At 33.1% G+C, this 26,777-nt stretch overlaps 1 protein-coding gene across 5 annotated transcripts in view; it reads left to right on the top strand.

Annotated features, from left to right (window-relative positions):
• Positions 1-26,777, top strand: part of Sarm (sterile alpha and armadillo motif) — a 56,244-nt gene that overhangs the window by 15,472 nt on the left and 13,995 nt on the right. Inside the window, exons 1-2 of one of the 5 annotated variants that reach the window (XM_013325090.1) lie at positions 7,379-7,881; positions 14,867-14,923. The exons of 1 other annotated variant lie outside the window; for it this stretch is intronic. In XM_013325090.1, the coding sequence (XP_013180544.1) occupies positions 7,804-7,881; positions 14,867-14,923 (135 nt within the window). In that variant the 5' untranslated portion in view covers positions 7,379-7,803. Of the gene's footprint in view, positions 1-7,378; positions 7,882-12,273; positions 12,577-14,866; positions 14,924-22,776; positions 22,962-26,777 lie in introns of those variants that run through there. 3 more of the 5 variants (XM_013325088.1, XM_013325091.1, XM_013325092.1) reach the window with 3 other exon arrangements.

Below are 26,777 nucleotides of genomic sequence, written 5' to 3'. Positions count from 1 at the left end.
TTGACTTGCAATCTGCAGGTCCTGAAACATCGTGATGCAACCTGCACATATCTGAGAAGAAATTCAAAGATATGTGTGAAGTCAACCAACCCGCACTTGGCCCGCGTGGTTGAGCTATGGCCTAATCACCCTTAACTTAGGGTAGGCTCCAAGCCTGTGAGCTGATAGTGAGCTGATGATGATGATGATGAAAAATAAGCATTATCTGCTACTCTACTAAAACCCGATTTCTGAAGTACTTGTCAAGCTGCAAATACTCTTATCAGTTTCACTACATGAAATCAATTCCAGATTCATCCATGACATTCTAGCAAACCTATGTTGAAAAATAATTTAAAAATGATTGTTGTTATTTCAGAGACCGTTCAAAGATTTGCTATCAGTCGACGTCTTAGTACTACATAGTATAGTTGTCAGAATTTTGTATAGGATATGGAACATGTTCCAAACGACCCAGGTCTATGTTTTGCTTCAGCGCCTCTGAATTTAATAATACTACTGGTTCAGGTGTATTATGATTGTACTAATATGTTTTGATTAGTTATTTCTGTTAGGTGTTCGTGGAGCTCTATTGTGAAAATTGCACGCCTACCTAATGAAGCAAAGATTAACTACCATCAGAGTAGACACTGAATAATAAATCATTTTAAAATAAAAATTAAACGGGAAGTGTTTTAAAATATACCTAATTATTTATCTATTAGCTGTCAATATTCCGTCCGTATGTGTTCTTCAAGGCTATGTTCTACAACTATCCCAAATTTCAGCGAGATCCATTCTGGTAATACCTTTTAACAAGCATCCATCCAAACATTCGCATTTATAATATTTTTAGTAAGTTTAATCCACACTAACGAAGATTTTTTAAATTGTTCATAAAAAATATATATATTGTTTGTATCTGTACTTCAATATTTTACATTTATATTACTTATTTCGAAGAGTCATATTTTTCTACGCGATATAAATAGAAAAAAGAACACACTCAGCTGTAAACACTTTATTGCACACACGTGGGTTTTTTTGTAACGCACCTGTGAAAGTATATATGTATTCTTTATTTCCATCTACTTTGCATTCAATCTTATGTTATTAAAAACTTCACTGTGTATGTAAACTTTAGATACTCGTAAGTTATGTCATTAACAACCGCTGCGACAGGTGCAAGAAAAACGGTGTTACGTAAAGAAATGGCGGTCTATTAAATACAGGTTGTTAATTTAAAATTAAAAAACAAAAAAAAAATATTTTAACGTGGCGCAAATTAAAGATATTCGCAAATCTTAAGCCCTTTATATAATAATTAGTGACGATTTTATACCAAGTTTGTTGACATACCATTTTTACGTAAATAATTATGTTAATGTAATTATCAATCACAAGATGTCGCACGCGAATTCGTCCGCGCTGAATTAAAAAAAAGTGGTTTACGTGTTTTTCCAGACTATGTTCTACATCAATGCCAAATTTCATCTAGATCCGTTGTGCGGTTCCGGAGATACCTTCCAACCATCCATCCATCAATCTAAACATTCGCAGTTGTAATATTTGTAAGATTTTTAACTTTTAAGCTATTTAATTTGAATTATCCAATCGAATTATACACGCATAATTTAGCTTTATAATGTTGAAATGTATTTTGTCTGTGAAATCCGACTAAGGTTAATCGAGTTCACGTAGCTGTCATAGGGTCTTTTAATATGACTTCAAGTATTTAAAAATATATATTTGAAGAGAAATAAATTATCAAAAAAATCAAGTGTTGTAACATTTAATACAAGGTTTTCGATTGCAAGTGATTGTTGTTTGCCTTATAAAAAGCGATCGTAAACATTTTGAGGCAGAGGGCTACCTGCCACGCCAATAACTGTCCAGTTAACATGATTATCATTTAATAGATAAACATCTTGACAACCGATGTGCGATGCGTAACTTATAAAGTTTAATCAACACAATAGGTCATGAACTTAATTCATTGATTAATGTGTCAACCTAGAGCCAGGTATCAAAAGGTTGTAATGTTTTTTTTTCATATCATAAGGTGGCAAACGAGCGAGCGCCCACCTGAAATCGCTGATATAGCGAAGTGACCGCTGCCCATAGACATACGCAATTGCATATGCGTTGCCTACCTTTAATCGCCGGAGAGGATGCACAGAAAGATTGATATCGATGTATAAAACTAGCTGTCGCCCGCAACTCTGCCCGCGCCGAATTAAAAAAAAGAAATTTTCTTACCGGCTATGTTCTACATGTATGCCAAATTTAAGTGATGTCCATGTACATTCGCCTTTATAATATTAGTTAGAAGTAAGATAGAACTATGTTTATATGACAACTGTTCTAAGCGATATTAACACCTTTGTTTATGTCATTAGCACGTTCTTAACTGATAAATTAGGACTTGTGCTTGTACGAATTTATTATTAAGGAGTTTCATATAACGTAGTTGTAACTACATACTTGTAAACGAAACGTGACATCCAAAGATTAAATAAACGATTGTTTAAAAATAGAAGGGTGTTCTACAAAGCGACTAGGACTGATGGTATTTTTTAACTTACAAAAAAAAACAATTGAGCAGTGAAAAAACAATATTATTATTTTTCTATCAAAATATAGCTTTGATCTTACGGATACGGATTTGTAAAATGATTGTTTTTTGTTTCTATATTTTGTCTAAAGTTAATTATTCTTCGTATATTATTATACTTTACTGATAACGTAAATATTTGTTCAATGGAAATGATTTTATCGAGAATTTATTATCACTGACGGTGCTTTTAATTGTTTCTGATAAAATATTATTTCATGGTTTCACTATCTATAAGCATGCACTAATAATTATTTTTATTATGATAAAATAAACAAACAGTGGTGGTTTTAACATTGGTAGAGCCCGCTTTAACATCTTCGCATGAATTGGCCCGGCTCGCCCGGTGAAATACCACGACCACACAGAAGACAGGCGTGAAGTGGAAGCTATTCCGCGTTTCGTCTGATGAGTGTGTGTCCCGGAGACCTAATTTAGTCCTCTTTCCCTTCCCACCCTTTTTCTTATAAGGAAAGTATGCGAAGTGGAAGTGGACTTTCCGGACGAGAGGATGCATGGAAATGTTTTCTTTCTGTCCATTCTCTCCTCCGTTGATTTAAGGTAGGCAACGCATATGCAATTGCGTATGTCTATGGGTAACGGTCACTTCGCTATTTCAGCGATTTCAGGTGGCCGCTCGCTCGTTTGCCACCTTTTGATATAAAAAAAAACTAATCTTTATGAAAAAATAAACTTGTCACCTATGTCTGTGTCTATGTCCTAAACCTCTCGAAATAGTTTGATGGAACTTTGTGAATATATTGTGACGACGCAGGTTAAAATTTGTACCCTAAATATATAAAAACGTTACCTGTCATAATTTTGATTATTCACCGTGGATTTCTGAGACCAAAGTTATCGTTTATAACATATTGTATTGTGTGTTTTGTTAAAAAATTCAGCATTTAAAATCATAAAAAAATATGTGTTAAAGATAGTCCTAAATAAAGTTGAATGAAAAACATACACACCTAAACCTTTTATTATTTTAATTTTTTACTTATTTTATCAAACCATATCGGGCATAATTTAATTTCCCCTCACGTCTGATCATTTCAACTTGCTTCCCACGCGTTTATGTTTCTTTACTGTTGACTATACAATTTGTATTCGGATTCAATGCGACGCAGTTTTCAAATTAGTATTTAGGTATAAATATTGTGTTATTGTATAATGAACGTGATTTTAAAAACATAACTTTTCGATGGCTGTGTTATTCTTTATTATTTAAGTCACATGTGTGAGGTTATTATAGATTTATGTTACTGAAAAACTAAAAGATCAATAAATTATCTAGCACTATGACAATTGTCATCATATGTTTCGAATTTTATAAGTTTCTCCTAAAAATGCGTAGCTTTACATGCAAATAAAGTCTGTATTTTATTGTGTTAATATAAAGAAAAGTTTTAATAAACCTTTCTTACGTTTTCATAAAGGTACGGTAAAATCTTATCAAACATATTTTATTTCATTGGAAATAAAATCTCTTTGAAATAATAGACATTGTTTTACAATGATGTATAGTTCATTTACGTCATATTGGTCTACGTGCGATATGCTTGCATTGTAAAAAGTGCAACGATTGCATTTCGCGGTTGGCGTCGGAAAGTTTACACAAGGGTGTCGCATTTGATGCTGTAGGTCATTGACCCAACTCCAAATGGATACTATGGTTACCATAACACAAAGGCTTTTATTATTATTTTTCTGCCTTATATTCGCAAGAAAATACGTAAATATATTGGCTTTAAACAACGTATACTAAAGGATCTATTTGTACATAAGTAGGTCATAATCAAGTCGTTGAAAACAAAATGTTACGTCTATAGCTAACCTATCATATGAATTTCTATGAGCTTACTGGATTAGGTTTGGTTTAAGATAAATATTATTATTAAAAGCCATTTGTATGCACATGTACAACCTGCACTACATAAAATTACATAATTAAGATATATTTATTTGCTAAACATAAGAAAATAACATTGCTAACTTATGAAATAACAAAATGTCGGTCGCCACAAAGGTTTTCGCTGATTCGACTGTAATGTTAACACGGATTATTTTCTTACTTAGCGACAGAACAAAGTCAACTATCAAACGATATTGTCGCTTTAAATCGTACACGTGTACAGTGGGAATAAAGTTTGTTAAGATTTATGCAGAAGTGAAACATGAAATTGATGCAAAGGAAAACTGTGACATGTTGCATCAATGGAAAGACTTTTAGTGTCAGATATTGTACAGAGGTATTTATATTTCACTAAACTAATACGCAATTACTTTAACCCTACGTTGCATATTCACATTGCAAATAAGATCTATAGTCAAACAAACGTATGAATTGAAGCTTGAAAGTTGTCTAATATAATTATTATTATGAAGCACAATATCTACACATTTATTTAATCCTTGTAACTTAATGTTTTCTAAATAATTGTAAACATTGTAACAAACCTATTTCCTTATCAACGATTGATATGTTTTTCCGACGACTGTGTTCCCATAAATATAAAACTTAGAAAACTTTTTAAGTTTCGTCCTTATAGAGTAAATAACACTTGGTTTTTATATAGATTTCGTTTTTCACAACGTAATAACGCTCTTTTACCACAGTATAATAATAACTACGTTAAAATATTTTTTCATAAACTCACATTATAAAGGGCAGTACTTTTCTTTTTATTTTTAATTGTGGCCAGTCATATTTTTGTGCGTTCATACAATATTCATTGTATTTCCTTATATTTTTAATCTATACTGTCTTAGTGATTAAGAAACATAGCTAATATAAATGGGAGGGTTGAGTCAAAGTTTAGACTTAAAATACGATGAGTCCCCTAGAGGCCGGCGCCGACGATGCAACGACGCTCCGACGTCGGCGATGCGACACGACGCCGCCAGGGACATGTGTCACAGCTTTCTATTTCCACCACTCACTGTCTCTTAGATGCTCTTAATCATAATATAAATATATTCATTATTTTTTTTAATCATCATTGGAGCTAAATGTTGCCAATTTTAGCATTTATTTTCCGATATTTTCATTCCATCATGATTCAAGTTGATGAGAGGCAATTTAAAAGTTAGTCGTAATCCTCGTCTTATTTATATCGTTTACTTATACCTTAAACCTCTTTCTTTAAAACCTTTCTCTTATAACCTTAAAATTTTTTAAACGAAGCAATGGTCAAATCAATACTATCCGTATGGTATCATAAGTCAAAAGGTAAACAAAAAGAAATTTAATAAAACTCAGCTCTGCCTTGTTTCTGTTATTTTTAATCGTTTAAGTTTTCTCATCGGATATGAATCTTACTTTATAGTATTAAAAATTGAAGAAATGCAACTTATGAATGGAACGGACAAAGTAAACTTGACTTTGCCTTTTTCAAAGTCGTCTGCATCCGAGGACAAAGGAATTGCGTCTCAAAACGAAACTAATGCACAGAGATATTTATTATTATTATGATGCTGTCTACCAAATAAGGCAGGGTTCCTTTGCGTTTATTGTTTTTATAACCTACAAAGAATGTAATACTAATAAAATTGTATAATTTGTAATATTGTTTAATCATTTTTTACAAAGTACATCGTATTAATTTTGATTTGACAATAGCTAGAAACTTTCTTGACGCGATAAATTAAATTTCCAAATTACGTATTTTAAAAATAATAAAAAATATCGCCTGAAAAACTTTAAAATTCCTTTCGGGGTGGTAGTTGGGGGCTATAGTTTCTGCAACTTCACGTCTAGCACGTATTTTATATTCATTTTGGGGTAACTTAAACAGTTTTCGTCACTTTAATGTGCTGTTCCTATATAGAGTTTTATATTATAAAATAATTAAGTTGATTCGAAAAATACAATAATTAAATAGTTTGTAAAAAAACAAGGAAATGAAATGTTATGATATATTGAAATTCCTGATTGTTATTATGATTCTTAACACGTTAGCTGCCATGTCGGACTATATGTCCAACAAGCTAATGTTTCAATCAGGCCGTGTCGCACTATGTGACCGACAAGCCATACTTCCATTCAACACCTCGCTGTGGCTTTTTAATCCAATTGTTGTATACAGCCTGACCCGCAAGGCCCTATTCAAATGGTTTTGGACAAAACGTAAAAAAAAATTCGTTTTTCGAATCATTCTGGCGGCTAACGTGTTAATTGAAATTGTACAAATGTGATGTTTTGTAGGTAATCAATTATTGTAATTTGAATCAAGTTTTGTACATCTCATAATGATGTATAGTTGCGAGCAATTTGCAGCCTCCACGGCGTATCCTCAATCCGCATAAAGAGCTAACGGAAACAAGTGGGCGGTGCGCGGAACGTTTCAAAAACCTTTATAAACTTTTTGTATTTTTTTTATTACTTCATCTGATCAAAATGAAACAAAGACATTGTAGAGACAAAGAAATGTATTGAAATTACTTTTGCGAAGTATTGATTTTGATGGCGACTTATACCTACTATAGATATTCAAATTTGCTACGTTAGGTATTTTTCTAACAACTTAATTATTAATGATACCAATACCTGCTCTACAACAGGCTTTACTACCGAGACGATACCATAATACTATCATCTATGTGCGCAACGCGTTTCATACATATGGTGGCGTTAATATCAAGTTAAATACGTGCATAATACTATCTCATTCTCACTAAGCCGTTAACTCTAAAGAGCGAGCGAGAGAACGCCGCGGGGGGAGACTGTCTGATTTGATAAAAGCAACCGCTGAACCGGACGAAAATTCAGTTTGAATCGAACATGCGAGTAGTAAGTGTGTCGCTGCTCGAAAACATTCGCGTCGTGAATAAAATGTGACGACAAACCTGTATGAGTGATAAATATTATTCAAATGTAATGTTATGTTTTCGTGAATTACGTTAGGCAATAGATTTAACAGTGTACAGGACAATAACCGCGCAACTTCGATGACGTGGGCGCGACGCGTCCGTGGATTCAAAGTTTATTGCGACGAAAATCGAATGAAAAAGAATTATTAAACTTTTCTTGTGATCTCAGTGTGCGCTGAGGGCTTATGCTTTATAATCTTGAACGTTGCTGTCAGTTCGCACACACGCCGACACGTGATCGCCGAAAATTCTCGAATAAATAAGGGAACATACTGTCTGTACAGTGCTTGTATTGACTTGTGATTATTCATACCGGATAAATTGTTCTTTGCCGAATTATGGTTGTTGCTAAAGTCGATAACATGGCTTCATACACCACGTATACAGGAAAACCGAAAATTTTCTTCCCAAAGAAGGTAAGGCAAATTTTTAACTATGCCTAACTACCTCTGAATGTTAATCTATGAAAAGAAAAGATTATGTTGAATATTACTTTACGCATTATGTTTCTAATATTTTATAGATAAAGAAAAGCAATTAAAGCGCAATTATCTTCTATTTCTATGTATTTGACTGTAAAACATATTATATTAAAGCTAACCTCGAATGTAGAATAGATAAATAACATGAGCAAGTTAATAAATCGCATGTTAGAATGAAGAATAGAGACAGGATCCGAAAACGGCATAAGGTGCCTTATATGGTACTAAAATAATTACCCACATCGGTACATATGTCTAGTTGTTGAATGGACTAGATAAAATTAAATTTATTACTTCTTGCTATTCTACTTGAATAAGGTCTTGTTTAGAAAACTAAAAATAAAATATACTATGAAAAACGGTGAAATTTCAGTTTGTATATGTTTTTTAAAATCAAACTTCCTCGAAACTGTTTAGTCCTAAGCTCAAAAAAAAACAACATCTATTTAATTCGACATTTAATAAGAAAGAAAATAATTTTTAGTCTCAATCTTGAAACAAATAATTTAATTATTTTCTTTGTACGGTTAAATATTAAACGGTCTGTCAGTTCACAGTACCTTTAAATTGATTACAAATATACGCACGTTACACTGGATTTTCCTAAATCACGAGAGAGTTATTTTTTTGCTTAACCATAAAAGTTTAAATAAATATGATTAATATAAATAATCTGTATAACTCGAATATCATGACATTTAAAGTTAGAAAGCCGTTAAAAATTAAATAACATAAAAAATCAAAAAGTAAAAAAAATGTAAAAACTGGTACAATTTTATTATTTTCTAACAAAAGCGTCATTACAGATTAACTACTCGAAACATAAAAAAAATAAAACGCTATAAAACAAATCGATATAAAGGTTTTGTTAAAAGAACTAATACGATTAAATTACTGTCGTGAAGAAAATTGTTTCTTCAATTTGTTTTTATACAAGAGTTTCTATCCAGAGATAAACAGCCTTATGTCACAAAATAAACTATGAACTCTTGTGCGCATATGTGTACTTTGTGATTCAGTATCGCCCCACATCGTCGACCCACTTCAGTGCTGTTCACACCTCGTAGCCTTGGTTTTGTTCTGCGAAATTTTACATATTTTTAGTCACTAAGTAACGATTGTTCACTTGATTGTATTACGAGATGATACAGTACTTGAGAAATTATATATTTCAGAAAGAGAAAAATTAGAGCCGAATGAAACTTACGTTTTAGAGCCATTTATCATACGGGTCAAATGAACTTCCATTGTGGACTAAGAAATTATTATTGTCTACTAGTCAAATATTTAACCTGACCATATTAAATATTGAAGTCGGAGTAAGCTTTTAATAAATTGTTATATTCGCAAGGTCTCCCGTGCAATATGTGACCTACAGATGTAAAAGCATTTTAAAACAGCTGACGTAAAATCAACCTAGTATCAATTAAGTTAAAGTCGAAATTCCTTAAAAAATACACTCAGGTTAAAGGGTAGAGTCGGTCCCACATCTGGGCAGACATGGAAACAATTGAAATTGAACTTTATTGATGTGTTTATAAAGTATCTATTTGAACGGTTTTGAGTATGCCTTTGATAGCGCCGCACGCTCTGATAAGGGAGCAGTTTGCAATTCGCATTCGCTATACAGCAAGGAGGCTCATTAAATTATGTAGTTTCACCGTTTACGGCGCAAATTACTTACGTTTACATCCTAAATAGGTCATGTCTTAAATAGCGATGCTGAATGAAGATAGCAGATATTGCTTCAGATTATCCTTATTTTTGCCTTTCTGACCGTTCTGAGACCAAAATCTCTGTATAAAAATGTATTCACTCATAATCTATGACAGATTAGAAATAACAATATGTTTTAAACAGAGATTTACGCCTCTGAAACCCACGATTACACAATATATTTGCGTCAGTTAGATGTGAATATGTCCATTATTTTTGTACCTATAACCTAAACAATTTTATTTTGAAAATTAAGATATGTCTTATTTTAATAAATACCTAACTGTGCGTTTTTATTTAAATAAATTATATTAATATTATTATTAAGTTCAGAAACAATTCACCGTCACCTTGACCTGTTGTTATGCATAATAATTATGAGAACCACTGAATTACATGAGATAATTATAATCCTAACGTTAAATATAATACGGGTAAATTATAAAGGTAAATATAATAGGGTAAATATAAAACTAAATGTATTTTATTTAAATCAGAAGTATTCAAGTACTTTCGAGATGGCCAGAAACCCTTTTAGACCATAAATTCCCATGTCTATATCTTACTAATATAAATGCGAATGTTTGGATGTACAGATGGATGTTTAGTGGAAGATCAACAGAACAACTACATGGATTTCGCTGATATTTAATAGATGTAGAACGTAGTCTAGAAGAATACATTGGCTAATTAATTTTTTTCTATACCGCGCGGATAAGTAGCGGGCTACATCTAGTATTATATAATTTAAAATGAAATAATCATATCTGCCCAAAAAATTCTGTTTTTATAATTGGCTGATTACTATATATTTATATTTTTCACGTCTTCATGACATATCCAGGAATATTTACATATTGTAAAGGTTCAATTGTAACATTGCACAACAAATAGCATACTTTCTATAAAACATATCTTCATGTCATCTGTATCTTTGACAATGAAGAACAATATCCAAAAGATAAAATTATTTCTGATAATAAGATATATCTTTATACATATGAACATTATATCTTATTATACTAATATTATAAATACGAAAGTTTTTATATCTCTGGGGTATAAAGAAAATATAAATATGAACAACAGAAAATGTGTGGAAAAGGATATACTGCATTGGTAATAAATGGTAGAGAAATTACACCAAATACGTTAGCTATGTATTATACTTTTATTGTACATATTTTGTACATAGGACAATTAACTTTTAATCAATGTAATGCAGTAACAATAATTACAATAGTCATCAGTCCCACTATATGTTCCCACTGAGAGGCTCGGAGCCTACCCTAAGTTACGAGTGACTAGGCCATAGTCAACCACGTTGGCCCAGTACGGATTGGTGGACTTTACGCATATGGTTGGAATTTCTTCGTAGATATGCGCAGGTTGCATCACGATGTTTTCCTTCATTGTGTGAACGTCGGATAAATGTACATATTTATATCGGAAATAGAAAAAAAACACATTGGTATATGGCGGGATTCGAACCGAGGTCCTGCAGATTCCAAGTCAAGTGCTTAACTTCTGAGCCTCCGACGCTGTTTCGATTCTAATAATACTATTCAATCTTAAACTTATACTTACTAATATAATACTTACTAATATACTTATACTTGCAAAATCGTATCACTGTCAGATCCGTAAGAACATACATAATGTATATAATCGAAGTATGTCAGGTCCGTTCCAAATAGAAATCCGTTTACCCGACCTCTGAATCATGGACACTACAGTATTTTTATTACAACACAGAAATTGTGTATGTTTTAATATTTGACATTAACCTAATTTAGTAACAATTCTTAGTGCTCTAGACTGTTACGGTACAGTAGATTTATTCGTCCGAGTCCCATTCATAAGTCCACAATGAGGCCCGAGCTGTTGCATTGGAGATGTCACTGGTAAATCGTGTAAACCGTCCTTTTATAATTTGCCTCGGCAAATGGGGACAAATGCATATCGATCGAATTCATTTACATATTCACGTGTTATATTTCGGCACTTTGTGTAAGTGACCCTTCGATAGTTGTAATTTTCTGTGCATCAAAAAAATTGCACTGTCATGCACTGAGGACAGTGCAACTAATTATGAAATGTCACTTGTATTAATTTCCTAATTATAAGGCATCTTTTTGTGAATGAATACATTCGATATGCAATTTTCGAGTCTTTATTATTTGCTTGGGCATATTTCAAACGGTCGTCGTTCACGAGTTGCCGGTGACAGAGAGATTGTAATGCGATAATCAATCTGCGCCGGCGCCACTTTGCGGCATTGAGGTTAATTTAGACAGATGGACATACATAAAAAATGTTTGGGTAATAGCCTCGAACTAGTTCATAAACTTAAATATTCGTTTATAATAAAACATTTTATTTTTTAATAAAACCATGAAAACTGACCTATAATACCATACATGGACAGGCTGTAAACTGTGGTATTTTGTGCCTATTTGATTTTTGCCATTTTTCGAACCATTAATACAGAACAAAGCTGTCACTTTCAAGTAATTACCTTTCCATTTACAGAGATCCACTGATCTCATCACATAGTCGTCTATTTTTTTTTCTATGTTTTGCCGCAAAGAGGTAAAAAGCAAAGTTTTCGTCTAGTATAGAATGACATACGTCATTAGTCGTGTTTCAGTTTTAGTTAATTTCAATAGTTTTTTTTCGTGCGACAAAATTTCTCAAGTGCAACATCAAAATTGTTCATGTGCTCGCTATGCGAAACTTGTTTACATTAGCATCGTACAACACCTTGACGCATCATCAAAAAATGACAGATGTTTCTGGTCAGAGGACCTTTTACGTAACTGGACTTTAGTCTCAAACCGCACGAGTGCATTCCGGGCGCGCTTCAATGGATACAATGGAAATACCGGGACCCTCGGGGGAGGAAAGAATGCGGTAAGGAATGTCCAGCCTATCTTCCTGTCGCGCACAATTTTACGACCGCTTATTTTTATATCACATTCTTCGGGACTCGTTTTTCGTCGACTTCTTTTTTCGGCAGTCGCACGTGTTGTTCAGCGTTAATTAATTTCATAAAACATCTGTTGCTTTTAAAAGAATTGATAATGTATCCCGTTTCTTTAATTACATTTAATTTTTTCTTTACCAAACGAAACGTAAAATATAAAATGTTCACTAAAATGGATCTTAACAATATCACGACAAAACTAGCATATTTTTTATGGAAAATTTGTAATTTATTGCTAGTTTTTCCAACATTAAAGATTGGGGAGACAAGCTATTCCAATTGGTTTTACTTCTGAGTATCGAATACTGTATTCTATAGGATATGACAAAATTGCATAGATATCATCAGACACGGAAACGAATCTCTTGATGGTATGTAGGGCGGTACATTGTAGCGATGCGGCTGGAATCCATCAGCGATTGTATTCATGAATGACTTTCCTCGGAGGAAGCGACGGTGGGCGCCAAAAATAGCGTTTCCGTCCAACAGACGGGCACTTTAAGTAGGAAGTCCACACGCCGGCTTCCGGCCGCCTACTGTCCCGACACTTAACGAGTTTTATAACGCACTTATGAGCGTTGCAGCGAGCCCACGCGTCGTCCAGCTCTGAATTAAATTGCTCTCATACGTTGAATCGAAATTATTGACCGGCGGCGAGTCGGGCCGGCGACGACACGACCGCATCCTCGGCCCCTTCAATTAACAATGTCGTGTCGCTTCCTAATTACAAATCACGTTAGCTTTGATTAATCGCACAAGACTTCTCGGTACAATGAACAGCAGACTCACTGACGCTGGATATTTATCTTTTTAAATTTGATGTTATAAATTTCTGGCAGACAATGTTAGATAGTTTAGGGTCAATTAACTTTATAAACGATAGAAATTTTTTCTGCAATGCATTTTTTTATACTTTAATACTAGCTTAAATTTTTATTATCGTCTTGTATTATAAATTGTTATGTACATAAAAAGCATAGAATTGATCGTGAGGCAACTGTAGGTTCATAGAACACAACGGTGAAATTTTATATTAGCCATTCTCCATGGAGCTAGTAATTTTCCAAATTTCAGATATCTTATCATCATTAACGATTTATTTATAGAAATATATAAATATACCAAAATAAGTCCCTACAAGATTATTATCAAAGTGATAAAAAACGAATATAGATCGTTAGCAAAATAGTTTTCTAACCGACTTCAAAACAAGATGGTTCTCAATTCAAATGTGTACTATTTTCGGAAAAGCAAAAAATGCTACTGGCCAGTAAGATCAAAAGATGTAAAAGTTAAGAGAAAACAGCTGTCTATATAATTTAAATGTACAGGTATCTATAGATTAAAAAAAACTCATGTATTAAAACAAATTATGTGTCATAAGAATAAATTAAACGTATACCTAAGTAATATCGGAATAATAAAAACGGCTTTTATGAATAAATATGAATGCATTTCCGAGAACAAAATAGCAAGATGGTCGTGTTTAAAAGTTTAATCATGAGGATAAGGTCTTGTGGCAACCCACGCCCGAACCGCGTACCCAATATGGTCCGTCCAATGTAGGGTTTTTTCTTCAAACAAAACGTGGATTATTCACATAAACGATGAGTTTAAGTAAACATTCATGTTTCTGTAATCGTATCTTTTTGTAAAAACTACCAAATAAATCATAATAATATAAATTTTTAACCTTTATTTTATTTCTAACAAGACAAAATAATACGACACAAATATGGCCGAGTTCTTTTTTTAAATTTCTAATTCATATTATCTAAACAAATGTTTACGTTTAATCGTTCTATCGCTTTTTTATTTACAAAAACAAAACCTAGTCTACATAGTATCAAAGGTCAACGACCTGTGACTCATTCATTCATAAACATTACCGTGAGTCATTGATACCTTGGGATAAATTATTGTCTTGCAGTTAGGAACGTATAACACGATCCTTTAATTTATTATACTGAAATTTAGACATTTCTTGTTGATTTGTAAATCATTTTGGAAGACTAAATAAATTTTACATAGTCTAAATTAAGATAAGGAACAGTTTAATATTAATTTTATCTTACTTCCTAACATTATGAATGCGAAAATTTAGATGGTAGGATGGATTGATTTTATAACCGCGTTTGATATATTTTTTAAGATTTATCTAATCCCACTAACATTATAGAAACCCAGAGAAAATTATAAATGTATTTTTTTTTTCAGGTACGTTCAGAGGAATCCCTGCTAGCTCCGGAAAAGTCTACTAAAAGTGCACGATGGGTATGTTGTTTGTTTGTGATTTAATATTACTAATAATTTTTTTTTTTTATGATTTTGTGTCGCAAATAAATAAACAAGCATGCTGTGTGAATTGTGAATTCCTATTTAGCTTGAATTTAACAAGAATTTATAAACAAATTCGTATTAGAGGGAATTGTTTTTAAATTGTAACTCTCACGGATAAGGCTTCTAGAACAATTTTCTTTGTTTTTCTCTTTTATTAAAACGTACCTATTAAGAACATATAAATTGGAATGTAGGGATATTGTTAATGTCTCGACCTTGTTTATATTTCCATTGTGCAAATGACGCAAATTTTTCCAACGCAATACATTTTTTTACCAATAATAATATTCCATAATTTTGTTCAAAGTACGAGTAGATTGCCTTATGTTTTTTTCTTTCAATCATGTTTAAAATAAAGGTATAAAATTAATTAATTACCTCATAAATTTGAATCTAACCCGAAGACTAGTAAAGTACATACACGGACTGTCTATATGGACAGCTTTAAGCGATCATGATAATATTGGCGACATATTTTAGCGGCGACTGAAAACTGCGGTCCGTCTATGACGAACGTTAACTACTAATCGTACAACGTTGAATGCTTGAAGTAGTGATAGTATTTAAAATAACAAATTGGTCCTATAAGGGTTCCGTTTTTTCCTTTCGAGGTACTCTTAGACATTATTAGTTAGAACCCTTTGGCGCGAATGGTGCGCTTTTATTACAAAGTCAAGTATCAGAATCATTAGTGAGGGGACATAAACGTTGACATTTTAGTAAGGCTAGTGTTGTGTCAGTACACCGGCACAATTTCGGATTTTCTTCCTAACAGTACGGAACCTTAAAAGATTTAATATTGTGTTATTAAAACACAGTTTTTATAGAGCTATGCAATTTTTAGTTTGAATAATATTTTTGCTCTTATTCCATACTAATGTTATTTGTATTTGAAGTTATCTAATTACATATCCGGGATGTGTTAGTGTTGATATTGGGTTTTTACTATTTTATCCCTGTATGAATTTAAATGAATTTTATAGCATTTGAGTCTTAAACTTAAATATTATTACTAAATATAATACCAAAATTTATCTAACAGTAATACTTGCATGTTTGTTATGTTTGTTTGTATGTAATATTATTTTTGCACGTTTTAATTAGTTAACACGGACGCTTCATATTTTCTTTACAATTATCTTTTACTAATTTTCGAACTGACAACGTATCATTTCGAAGAAACACTAATGACTTACTGTTAAACTGTCAATATACGTATTTACATATTTATGTTAACAACAGCCGTTATAATGATTTTTATTTGAATATATTGTAGTTAAACCTAATCTATATAATTAAGGTTTAACTATAAAATTATAATTTATGATTCAATGCAACGTACGTTTGTAATAATTGCATTTTATCACCAAGTCTTCTTTTAAGCTTTACTTAATCTTAATAAACTAAGAGACTACAATCGGACACATCATTTCCAATTGTTTTATTATTTACTTTAAGTTTCCGAGACCGATATTTCCGTTTAAAACATATTGTTATCTCTGTTTTGTAAAAGATAATGACAGGGATGACGATATGTTTAATACAGATATTTTGAATTCAGAAACTCACGGTAACTATTTCTAATGTCTCTATATAAAAATGCCAGTCTTAAATAATCTTTTAAAATATTTTGATGTAATAATAGAAACTTTATTATAGCTTACAATCGTTAACTGCAAATAATTATTTATGGTTTAACTATATAGATTATTTACCTCGATATATTAAGTTGTTTTTTTTGTTGTAAGAAGCAGTCGAATACTGGTTAAGTTGTACTTTAACTTTCCGGTTATATCAGGTTTTCACTACTTGACCAACTGGTATTTAAACTTAAGATCAATGTGCTTACATGAAAAGAACTTTTGGGCCATGATTTATGTACAATGATTAAAATAAATGTCAACTGTATAGTCAAGTAATTAGAGTAGATATATAAGAAGAATTGATTGAGACTATATATTTGCCTAATATGTTTACACATAAATATAACTCAGAAAATATTTGCTTTCACATCTTAAGTATTTCTAGTGTTTATCTCACAATATGTCATACTTTGTCGCCCGCGACACCGTTAACGGGGAGGGAAAATATACTTAATTAGTAGCCTATGTGTTCTTCCAGACTATGTTCTATATGTATGCCGAAATTCCTAAAAATCCGGTAAGCCGTTCTAGAGATACCTTCAAACAAACATCCATCCATCCTTTCTTTTAAACATTCGCATTTGTTATATTAATAAGATTCGAGATATACGCTAGTTTCACATGAGGGTAGCACAGAGAATCAGAGAAGTAGGGACAGAACGGTACCGATATTGTTTGATCACACTTACTTTCTAAACTGCACTATCTATTACTCTGCCTCTATGTTCTGCCCTCGTGGAAACATAGTATAAGTAAGAATATAAAACACTTGACAGATTACTATATTACCATGTTATGTATTATAACATGTGTTTATGGATGTCTGCGTCACACAATCAACATTGAGCACAACGCCGGCGCCACAAACAATGCGTCCGAGCGCTCCTTTATGTTGCACGCACGGCTATTTACATTATAATAGACCACCGTGTCGATTGACTTCTCTGTGACGAAGATTATACAATAAATTATAAATTTTATTAAGTAAAAAAACAGATAACCAGTCCAGTAAAGTATAGGGAAAACGTGTAACAATAGATGGAAAGCAATTGATGGAGTAAAAATAATTTTATTTTAAGGTGCAGATTAATGCGGAAAAGAATCAAATAAATAAATGATTCTATTTTTATTTATTAAATTAGAAATACAGATAGGACTTTAAAGCAAACGCACCGCATATTAAAAGGTGTTAAGATTTTGTCTAATTTCGTTCCACTTTCCAATCCTTCATAAACAACAATACTGAAGTGCTCAACGAAGGTAAACATTTGATATAACAGTACAATCAAGGAAAATGCGCAAAACTAATCGCTGTAAGGTCATACTTTACCCGATTGTGAGCAATGTTAGTACAAAATAATGACTGAATTACCTAAGGCACGTTATTATCTCAGACACGAAGTGTAGAGCAGACGCGTTCGTGTCTTAACACGTCGGAACGGATACGTTATCTTTGTCTAAGTATTGAAGGATTAATGTTTAACGAAGTGCCAGCTGCGCCGTGTAAACATATGAAACAAGGAAACAAAGCATTGTCTAATATCGTGCTACATAGAATTCGAAACATGATTGTAAAATCTTGGCAAACTCTATTTTCTCGACGAAACTACAGCCAGTAGACAAATATAACGACTTCGTGAATATGCAGATAAACTAATAGATACACAACACAAAAAGAATTACGATTAATTACTAAAAAAATCTTATGCAACAGTAGCACACCTCTATTTTTAACAGTGGTAGAGCAAGCTTTAACATCTTCGCACGAATTGGCCCGGCTCGCCCGGTGAAATACCACGACCACACAGAAGACAGGCGTGAAGTGGAAGCAATTCCGCGTTTCGTCTGATGAGTGTACGTCCCAGAGGCCTTCAGTCCTCTTTCCCTTCCCACCCTTTTTCTTTCCGTATGAGAGGATGCATGGAAATACTTTCTTTCTGTGCATCATCTCCTACGTTGATTTAAGGTAGGCAACGCATACGCAAATTACGTATGTCTATGGGCAACGGTCACTTCGCTATTTCAGCGATCTCAGGCAGCCGCTCGCTCGTTTGCCACCTTATGATATAAAAAAAAATTTTGCAAAACTTAGTTTACTGTACCTATGCAGTGTCATCATATGGTTTTATTTTTGTGATTTACGTCTCGTTATTAGCTTTGTACAGTCTGTTTGACACTTAACTGTCTAACGGTACGTATCTAAAAGCTTTAAGGTATTTACCAGTATTAATTCTGATGTTCATCAATAGTTGACCACGAGATTGTTTTGTCTATTTTGTTTTACCTGTTATGTCCTAAATAAAGATATTAACTAATGCGATGACTTCATCTAATATTTATTTACATATATAATTTCTTTAATGATCACTTGATGGATGAGTCATTTAGAAATAACCGGTAAATATGGATAGAGTCCGCATTATGCGTATTTGTGAATTAATTTTGATTGTGAATATTTCATTATTACTTCTCTTTGATATAATGGTAGGATGTGGTTTTGCCACGGTATAAATTCAAACCTAATACGTGCTTAGGATAATCTTACTAATATTATAAATGCTAATGTGAATTGCTTAGATGGATGCATAAATAGATGTTTGTTAGAAGGTATCTTTTGAACGGATCGCGATGAAATTTGGCGTACATGTAGAACATAGGTTGGAATAACACATAGGCTACCATATGAGGTATGAGATAATGGTACTGAATGCCAATTACTATCTAGTTTTTTTTTCACAACCAGTAATAAGTGTTTTTGCGAACGTTTCCCGGATAATCTATTTAGTGTATAGACAAGATTCTCTTGATCTAATTTACCTTTTACACCAGGGCATTAATTATTATATTGAAAAAAAAATCGTTTAAATCCTATTATTTATTGCAACTTCGATGGAAATAATATTTGTCCCAATAACCTTACCCTACCTCATGATTATTTTTTAATATGGCTTGTGCGTCCGTACGTGTGCTTAAGCATGTAAGCATGTGTGTATGTGAAAGTAGCACGAAGGTAGAACAGGATGCGCTGTGAGCTGAGTCACGGCCGGCGCACGCGCAGGTAACGCTACACTAGCGCGCGTTTGATAAGCGCGCACGTGAGCTCTGAGTCATGCACTTTTTGCCTGACCTGCTTAATTGTTGTGCGGTCTGCATTATCAATACTTTGACGTATACCACTTAGAGTCCTTAAAGAAACGAGCCCACTTCTTTCTCAAAAGCCCGCAATGCAACTGAGATTGCGAAATTTTAGTTTCTCAGATATTCTGTAAAAAAAATGAGATATAATGAAGTGAGATTGTAAAATAAGGGTAGGAATTGTATTATAATTATTTGGGAAAAGTAATACACCAGAAATATCTTGTAATTTTTTAATAATGTCCATATTCGCTATGATGGAAAATCTTCGAGCTTGAATTGGAACGCAAGTTACAAGCAAGAATCCTAGAGAAATCATTTCGACCTTTAACAATGATGTTAATAGAGCATTCTATACAGAAATCTATAAAATTGGAGTACGTGGTAATTTTTTTACAACAAATAAATTCATTTGTTTGCGAACTTTTATTGTATAAAAACATATCCATAATACAACTGTTTCGTCTGTTGTCTATGGATTGCGTAGATAATGATCCACTTTCTTCCTACTATGAAAGATAAGACGGCACGTCGTTTACAAAACAATTATATGACAATGATTATATGGTTTTCATTATTTTTTTTATTGTTTGTAAACATAAATGCGTGACCCAAATTTACTTATGAATGAAACGAGTCATTCTTTAGTCATAACTGATCCGACTACTCTACACGTAAGCGTAGAAAACCAGTGACTCAGTAAACTGGATGCAATTGATTACAACTCAGTGACAATAAAATGCCACGTACTGAAATTAATCTGTTGCATTTCAATAAGCACGTATCAAATTAGTAAAGTGTCTTTTAATTGCCAATTACAGTCCCAAGACTTACTGACATCTGAGTGATTTAATCGTTACTTAAGCAATGTTATATTGTTCAATATAAATATTAAATGTACAGATACTTTCGACTCAAGAGTAGCGGGAAAAGCTGCAATAACTTTATAGTTTGATATTATTTAAATAAGAACAAAGTCAACTTATTTTTGATTACTAGTCCATTGTTTGGACTTTAAACTAAACTATACACGCTATACTAGACACTTTATACTACCGTGGGTTTTTGAGCCCAAAATCTCCGTTTAAAACATATTATTCTTATCACGGTTTTGTAAAGATAATGACAGGGATGACGATACATTTTATACAGATATTTTGTTCTCAGTAACCAACTGTTAATACGCAATGCAACCGTCTATAAAAATGTCGTCACTATACTTGTCAAGAATCAATGAATGTAAGTTTCTTACATTGCTAAGGTTTTTTTTTTTATATCACAAGGAGGCAAACGAGCGAGCGGCCACCTGAAATCGCTGAAATAGCGAAGTGACCGTTACCCATACACATACGCAATTGCATATGCGTTGCCTACCTTTAATCGACGGCGGAGAGGATGCACAGAATGAAAATATTTTCCCTTTCCATGCATCCTCTCATCTGGAAAGCCACTTCCACTTCCCATCTTTTCCTTATAAGAAAAAGGGTGGGAAGGGAAAGAGGATTAAATTAGGCCTTATTAATTTTTTTTTCGTTATTACATTGTCTGTGTTATTCGTAACGATAAATCATAATGATATGCAGTTACGTGTATAGCCGCCTTAGCTCATAAATTTTGTAAACATTTAATTTGCCACAGTGTAGTGAAACTAATCTCAAGATTATTTACGCTTCATGTTCATTAAAATACAACGATTTCTACCAACCCAATGATTGTACACGAGCCTACATTTCATAACACAACAATAAACTTTAGCGGTATTTTAAATTAAGAATTTCTATTCTATACGAATAATGAATAACAATTTATATTAGTAATAAATATAATTGCCAATCAAAATTAATACTGGCGATAGGAAAAGATAAATATTATACAATCGAAAACAACTTCCCTTTTAAATAATCAACGGAATTGTGTAAAGATAATGGAGTAATCATTCCACAATATTGACTTTGCACGCGATAAAGTTACCGCTAAGTGGCCTTAGATTAAAATATGTGTTGATATTTCGATTCTTATTAGAGTCGGCGTTTCAAAGTCAATTTTATTTTACATACATATTTAATTTATCAATGCCGATTCGCTACTCGAAGTATAGCTGACATTGAAAGTTCGTTGACTTACGAACGCGACAGAATTATCAACTACTCTCCCTTCCTTGACTCAGTTTTTTTTGTATACTCTTATAAATAAAGCATTTTTAAATATTTAATTCTGTAACTATAGGGGATAAGAAGCATTTAATAAAAAGAGGAGTAAGAATTTAATGGCAAGTTATTTCATCGCGAAAATTCGATTAGTTCACATTTTCCTCATGTCTTTCCTGCTTTTCTTTTTTAAATGTCCAAACAAAATTCGTTCTCAATTCACACATCCTGTTTTAAGGTAATATAAGCCAATGCGACCTCCAATCATTTAACTTCTTATTACATACTTTATATTTTCTTTTTGTGACACTCATCGCGGCTCCAGACGTATACATCCTGCAATTTAGCTTTCGTTTTGTCATTAAATGTGCTATAGAAAGTCAATATATATCTACAATTTACAATAAATAATTTAATTACAATGTAAGTAATACACAATAATGATAGTTAAATGAAATAAGGAAATCACTAATCATATATTACTGTATTCTTGAAAAGTAGGTCATAAGTTTCATTACTGTTAATAGTTAGAAAGAATAAGATTTACTTATCATCGTTAATTTATAAATGAATCAAAGTAGAGCACGTGTTGAATGTAACGGCAAAAGAATGAGACCTCACAAAATCACTAATACTGATCTTGTGAATTCGGCGGAGACTCGTGTGATAAGATCGGCGTCTCGTCGGAGTGGTTCATGAGGCGGATGCAAAGTCCCGTGGGTGGAGCCCCCACGTCGCCCCGCCACCAACCCGTCGTCGCCCGGCTCCCCGCAATACTCGCCATTCTAATTAGCCATTGTGGTCGCCAGTTAAAGTTTGCGCTTTGCGATCGGCCTGGCCGGCCCGCCCGCAGTCACGCAGATGCCGTCGACGCGATCGCACGTGCCTGACCCGCTGCGGAACATCGCGGCACGTTTGTGACGATGATAAGTGATTGACTGTGTTCAAATTGATAACAACAAACTCATTGATTCGCTAATTGCATTATGTGGTTATTCAAATTAATGTTACGGTCGTCGGTAAAGTCCTAGTTGTGCGCAACACAAGGTAAAGCTATTATATTCGACTCGTTTATAACTATAACTGGCAGGCACCATTGTGCCGCTATCAGTTGATACTTACAGAAAATCTTTATTGTATCCATTTAATGACAAATTAATTACTTTATAAACATTGAATAGGGCAAATGTAAAACGTTCACATACTTAACATATCAAGGATAATATAAATGACTGTTCGAATAACTTGCCTTTAAATGGAATGTTCCTTTCAAGATAAGCAAATACCTATTTCATTTTAATATATTGTGTTCAAACTCCTATATAAAGTACATTGACCTAATTAAGATTTAAAAATCGTGAAATTTCCGTTGATTTTAAAATACACGTAAAAATAATAAATTACGTTACAGAAAAAAGTAAATTAGTTTTTAATACGTCTATTTTTATTTAATAAATATAAATATTATTCTTCCCTTGCTGTTACGAAATTAATATCTGAACATTAACTACTATAGATCGACGAAGTTATCTGACCCGGTAGACATAAGTCAAACTAAATTATGAAATGTCACTGTCACTGTCAAAAAGTATTGGAAGATCCGTTTCATGTTTTTTTCTATGTTACTTCAAAATCTTTAAAGATTTTGTCCACATTTTATTAAAATACGTTTATTATTAATAAAGTTACATTGATAAATAATAATTACTTAATTTAATAAGCAGTAAATTCCTTTGAATTACCCTAAGATGACGGCAAATTTTAAACGAGTTTGTATCACATAGTAATGCCAAAGGACATTGCATTCACAACATATAGTGCTACAAACTTATCTGGGCTGGTAAAACATGCGCTGTTATTGCGGTTATTGTCAGAAAATATGTAAAACCCACATAGGCATAGAAAATAATAACAGACAAGGATCTTGAGACACTTTTTTATCATTGACAGAAGGGCGCTAGTGAGCTGCATAATTTAGTTTTTATTTAATTCCCACCGGGTCAGGTAAGTTTGTAGGTCTATATACAACATTTTAATCACCTATTCTATAATTATGGGAGCTGATCGAAAATTACACGGTTCTGAATGGAATTAACTTCATAATTGCTTAATTTTATATATGTACCTATATATTTGTTTATATTATTTAATCATTAATGTGACAAAGATCGCATAGCTTAGAACTAGTATGTAATAATAGTATATATGAAAATCGTAATGTATGTAAGTCTCCATACATTCCAATACGTCATTATTTACTGTCTGTCATTTGGTACATATAGCTTTTAAGTGACCAATAAATTTTCGAACCGATCCGAAGTATTTCACTAAGGAATAAGAAGGCACTTCTAAATATTTTACTGCATTGCTTGATAAAACTGTATTATTCTATCAGAGAGCAATGCCAAATGCATTTGTCATAACTTTGGCACAGACCGACCCTACCCTGAACTGTTTTCGAGCTTATAGATATGAGAAACTGTATGGTATAATTTAAGCCATATTTTAAATAATTAAGATTTAATTTAGTTACAATGTTATTTATGAATTAATCATCATCAGCTCCCTATACGTCCCCACCGAGGGCCTCGGAGCCTACCCTAAGTTAGGGGTGACTAGGCCATAGTCAACCACGCTGGCCAAGTGCGGGTTGGTTGACTTCTCAGATATGTGCAGGTTGCATCACAATGTTTTCCTTCACCGTAAGAACGTGAGATAAATGTACATATTTAAATCGGAAATCGAAAGACACATTGGTACATGCCGGGATTCGAACCCGGGACCTGCAGATTGCAAGTCAAGAACTTGACTCCTGAGCCACCGACGCTCTATTTATTAATTAGGTATTAGTTTTATAGGTGTGGTAAATATTTGCTGTATGAACTAAAAGGCACTACAAGACAATTCTGATGTGAGGAAAGAGTTTGTAACTACTCCGTAAGATGAGAGTTTGTAATAACTTTGTCAACGATAACCATTTAAATTAACTAAAATTTAAATTCGACCAAATCTTATCTATACTATAGACAAATTTAAAAATATACGAAGAAAATGGATTCGTTAAAAGTTTTACCACTTTGTAGACTTCCAATGACTATTGTATGTTTTGCTGTAGCAATTAAGAGGACACAGTAAAGCAATTTGCCAAAAATGTTTGTGTCAACCTTGAAAACCTTGCTGACTCGCTGTCGCCAGCGAATCCGACCGCAAGGAATTAAAAAGAAAAACTTAATCCGTAGTCTATGTGTTCTTTTGGACTATGTTCTACATCTATGCCAAAATCCAGCGAGATCCATGTTCTGGAGATGCTTTCTAACAAACATCCATACATCCAAACATTCGCATTTATTATATTAGTAAGATTACTTATGTACAGTCTAACCTGGGAAATGGGAGAGCGAGTCCAAAGAACCGCTATTTTTGTTACTTGTTTGATATTTCTCTCTAACCAGACTTTCTAGCTTATGGAGGTCGTCCGTCGGGCCCAACAATTTGTCTCGCGCATAGAGGTTTCCCGCTTATCCAGGTTCGACTGTATGTAGATTCTGCAGTTACTAAACTATAAACTGACCTACGACAATAATGTCATTTATAAATGCACTAACATGCACATTTGGTACTAATCTAGAATTTTTAATGTACATTAAGCTCTATGAAAGCCCTGCCATTAATAAATATTGAGCTTTAAGCTCAACCTGGTCCGGAAAGTCACTAATCGTACTCGCAACGTTGTATGAATGACAAAAGTTGTGAAAGTAAATACGTAGAATCGAGCCTGACCGCACGCAGAGAATGTGTACAGCCTTATAAATCGTAATCGTTTTATTTGTCTGTATGTTGTATGTACGACTACTTATATGTACATACTTCAATGTACATATTATATTCATGTATTAATATTGATAATATTGATAATTAATTAATATTGTTGGTATAAAACAGATTTGGTGTTCTATATTTAAAATACACAGATTAAAAAGACCGGAAAACCAAAATATTGAAAGTGAAAGGATGTTAAATGGTTAAAATTAAACAAAATAGTTCTACTTGTAAATTTATTTCACAATTAAATGTCTTCAATTTAATATACCATTGAATCTCAATCGTTTATTTATATCGTAGCAAACGAATGAGCGGCATCCGAGGTCGCCAAAATAGCGAAGCGGTCTCTGCCCATACATATCCGTCATTGGAGAGTCGTTGTCTATCTTTAATCAGATTAATCATTAAGAATCTAGTCTGAAAGCTAAAAAAATAAGATAAATCTCAAAATGAGGTTTTCTCCATGATACTTGTTGTTGTTAGATAAGGTTATTAAAGACTGTCGTAGTCATTTCTTCTTCTTCTCAGCCATGAGACGCCCACTGCTGGCCATAGGCCTCCCCCAAAAATCGCTACGATGACCGATCTTGTGCCACCCGCATCCAGGACACTCCCGCAACCTTGACCGGGTCATCTTACGGGATCTTGCGTAGTGATTTACACGCCTGAAACTGTGACTGGTTTTTTTGCGATTTGCTGTTAGTTTATAATGTTCCTATTAGGATTATAAACTATCGTAGTTCGCAGTATGTCAGTGTCAATTATTCATACTACATTACTTTTGTTTAATTATAACAGACTATATTAGATAGTGAGTTTGTTTTGTAAATTGAGATGATCCCAACGACCTCGCCGCATAGACCTTGCTCACGTGACATAACACGTGTCAAGTTCCCGTGACGTGACACTTCAATGGAGTGACGTGACGCGAACACGCTGCAACGTAATTTATGTAACATCTCTGGATGTGACGAAACTGCTCTGAACTATGAGTCACAACTGACCTGTTACGTCGCTTGTCGAGTTTTTACATCAAGTATT

The sequence above is a fragment of the Papilio xuthus genome, unplaced genomic scaffold (assembly GCF_000836235.2).
Source record: "Papilio xuthus unplaced genomic scaffold, Pxut_1.1 DF824888.1, whole genome shotgun sequence".
Taxonomy (NCBI): domain Eukaryota; kingdom Metazoa; phylum Arthropoda; class Insecta; order Lepidoptera; family Papilionidae; genus Papilio; species Papilio xuthus.
Note: the sequence above shows the minus strand (reverse complement) of the source record. Positions and strands in the feature narration are given on the sequence as shown.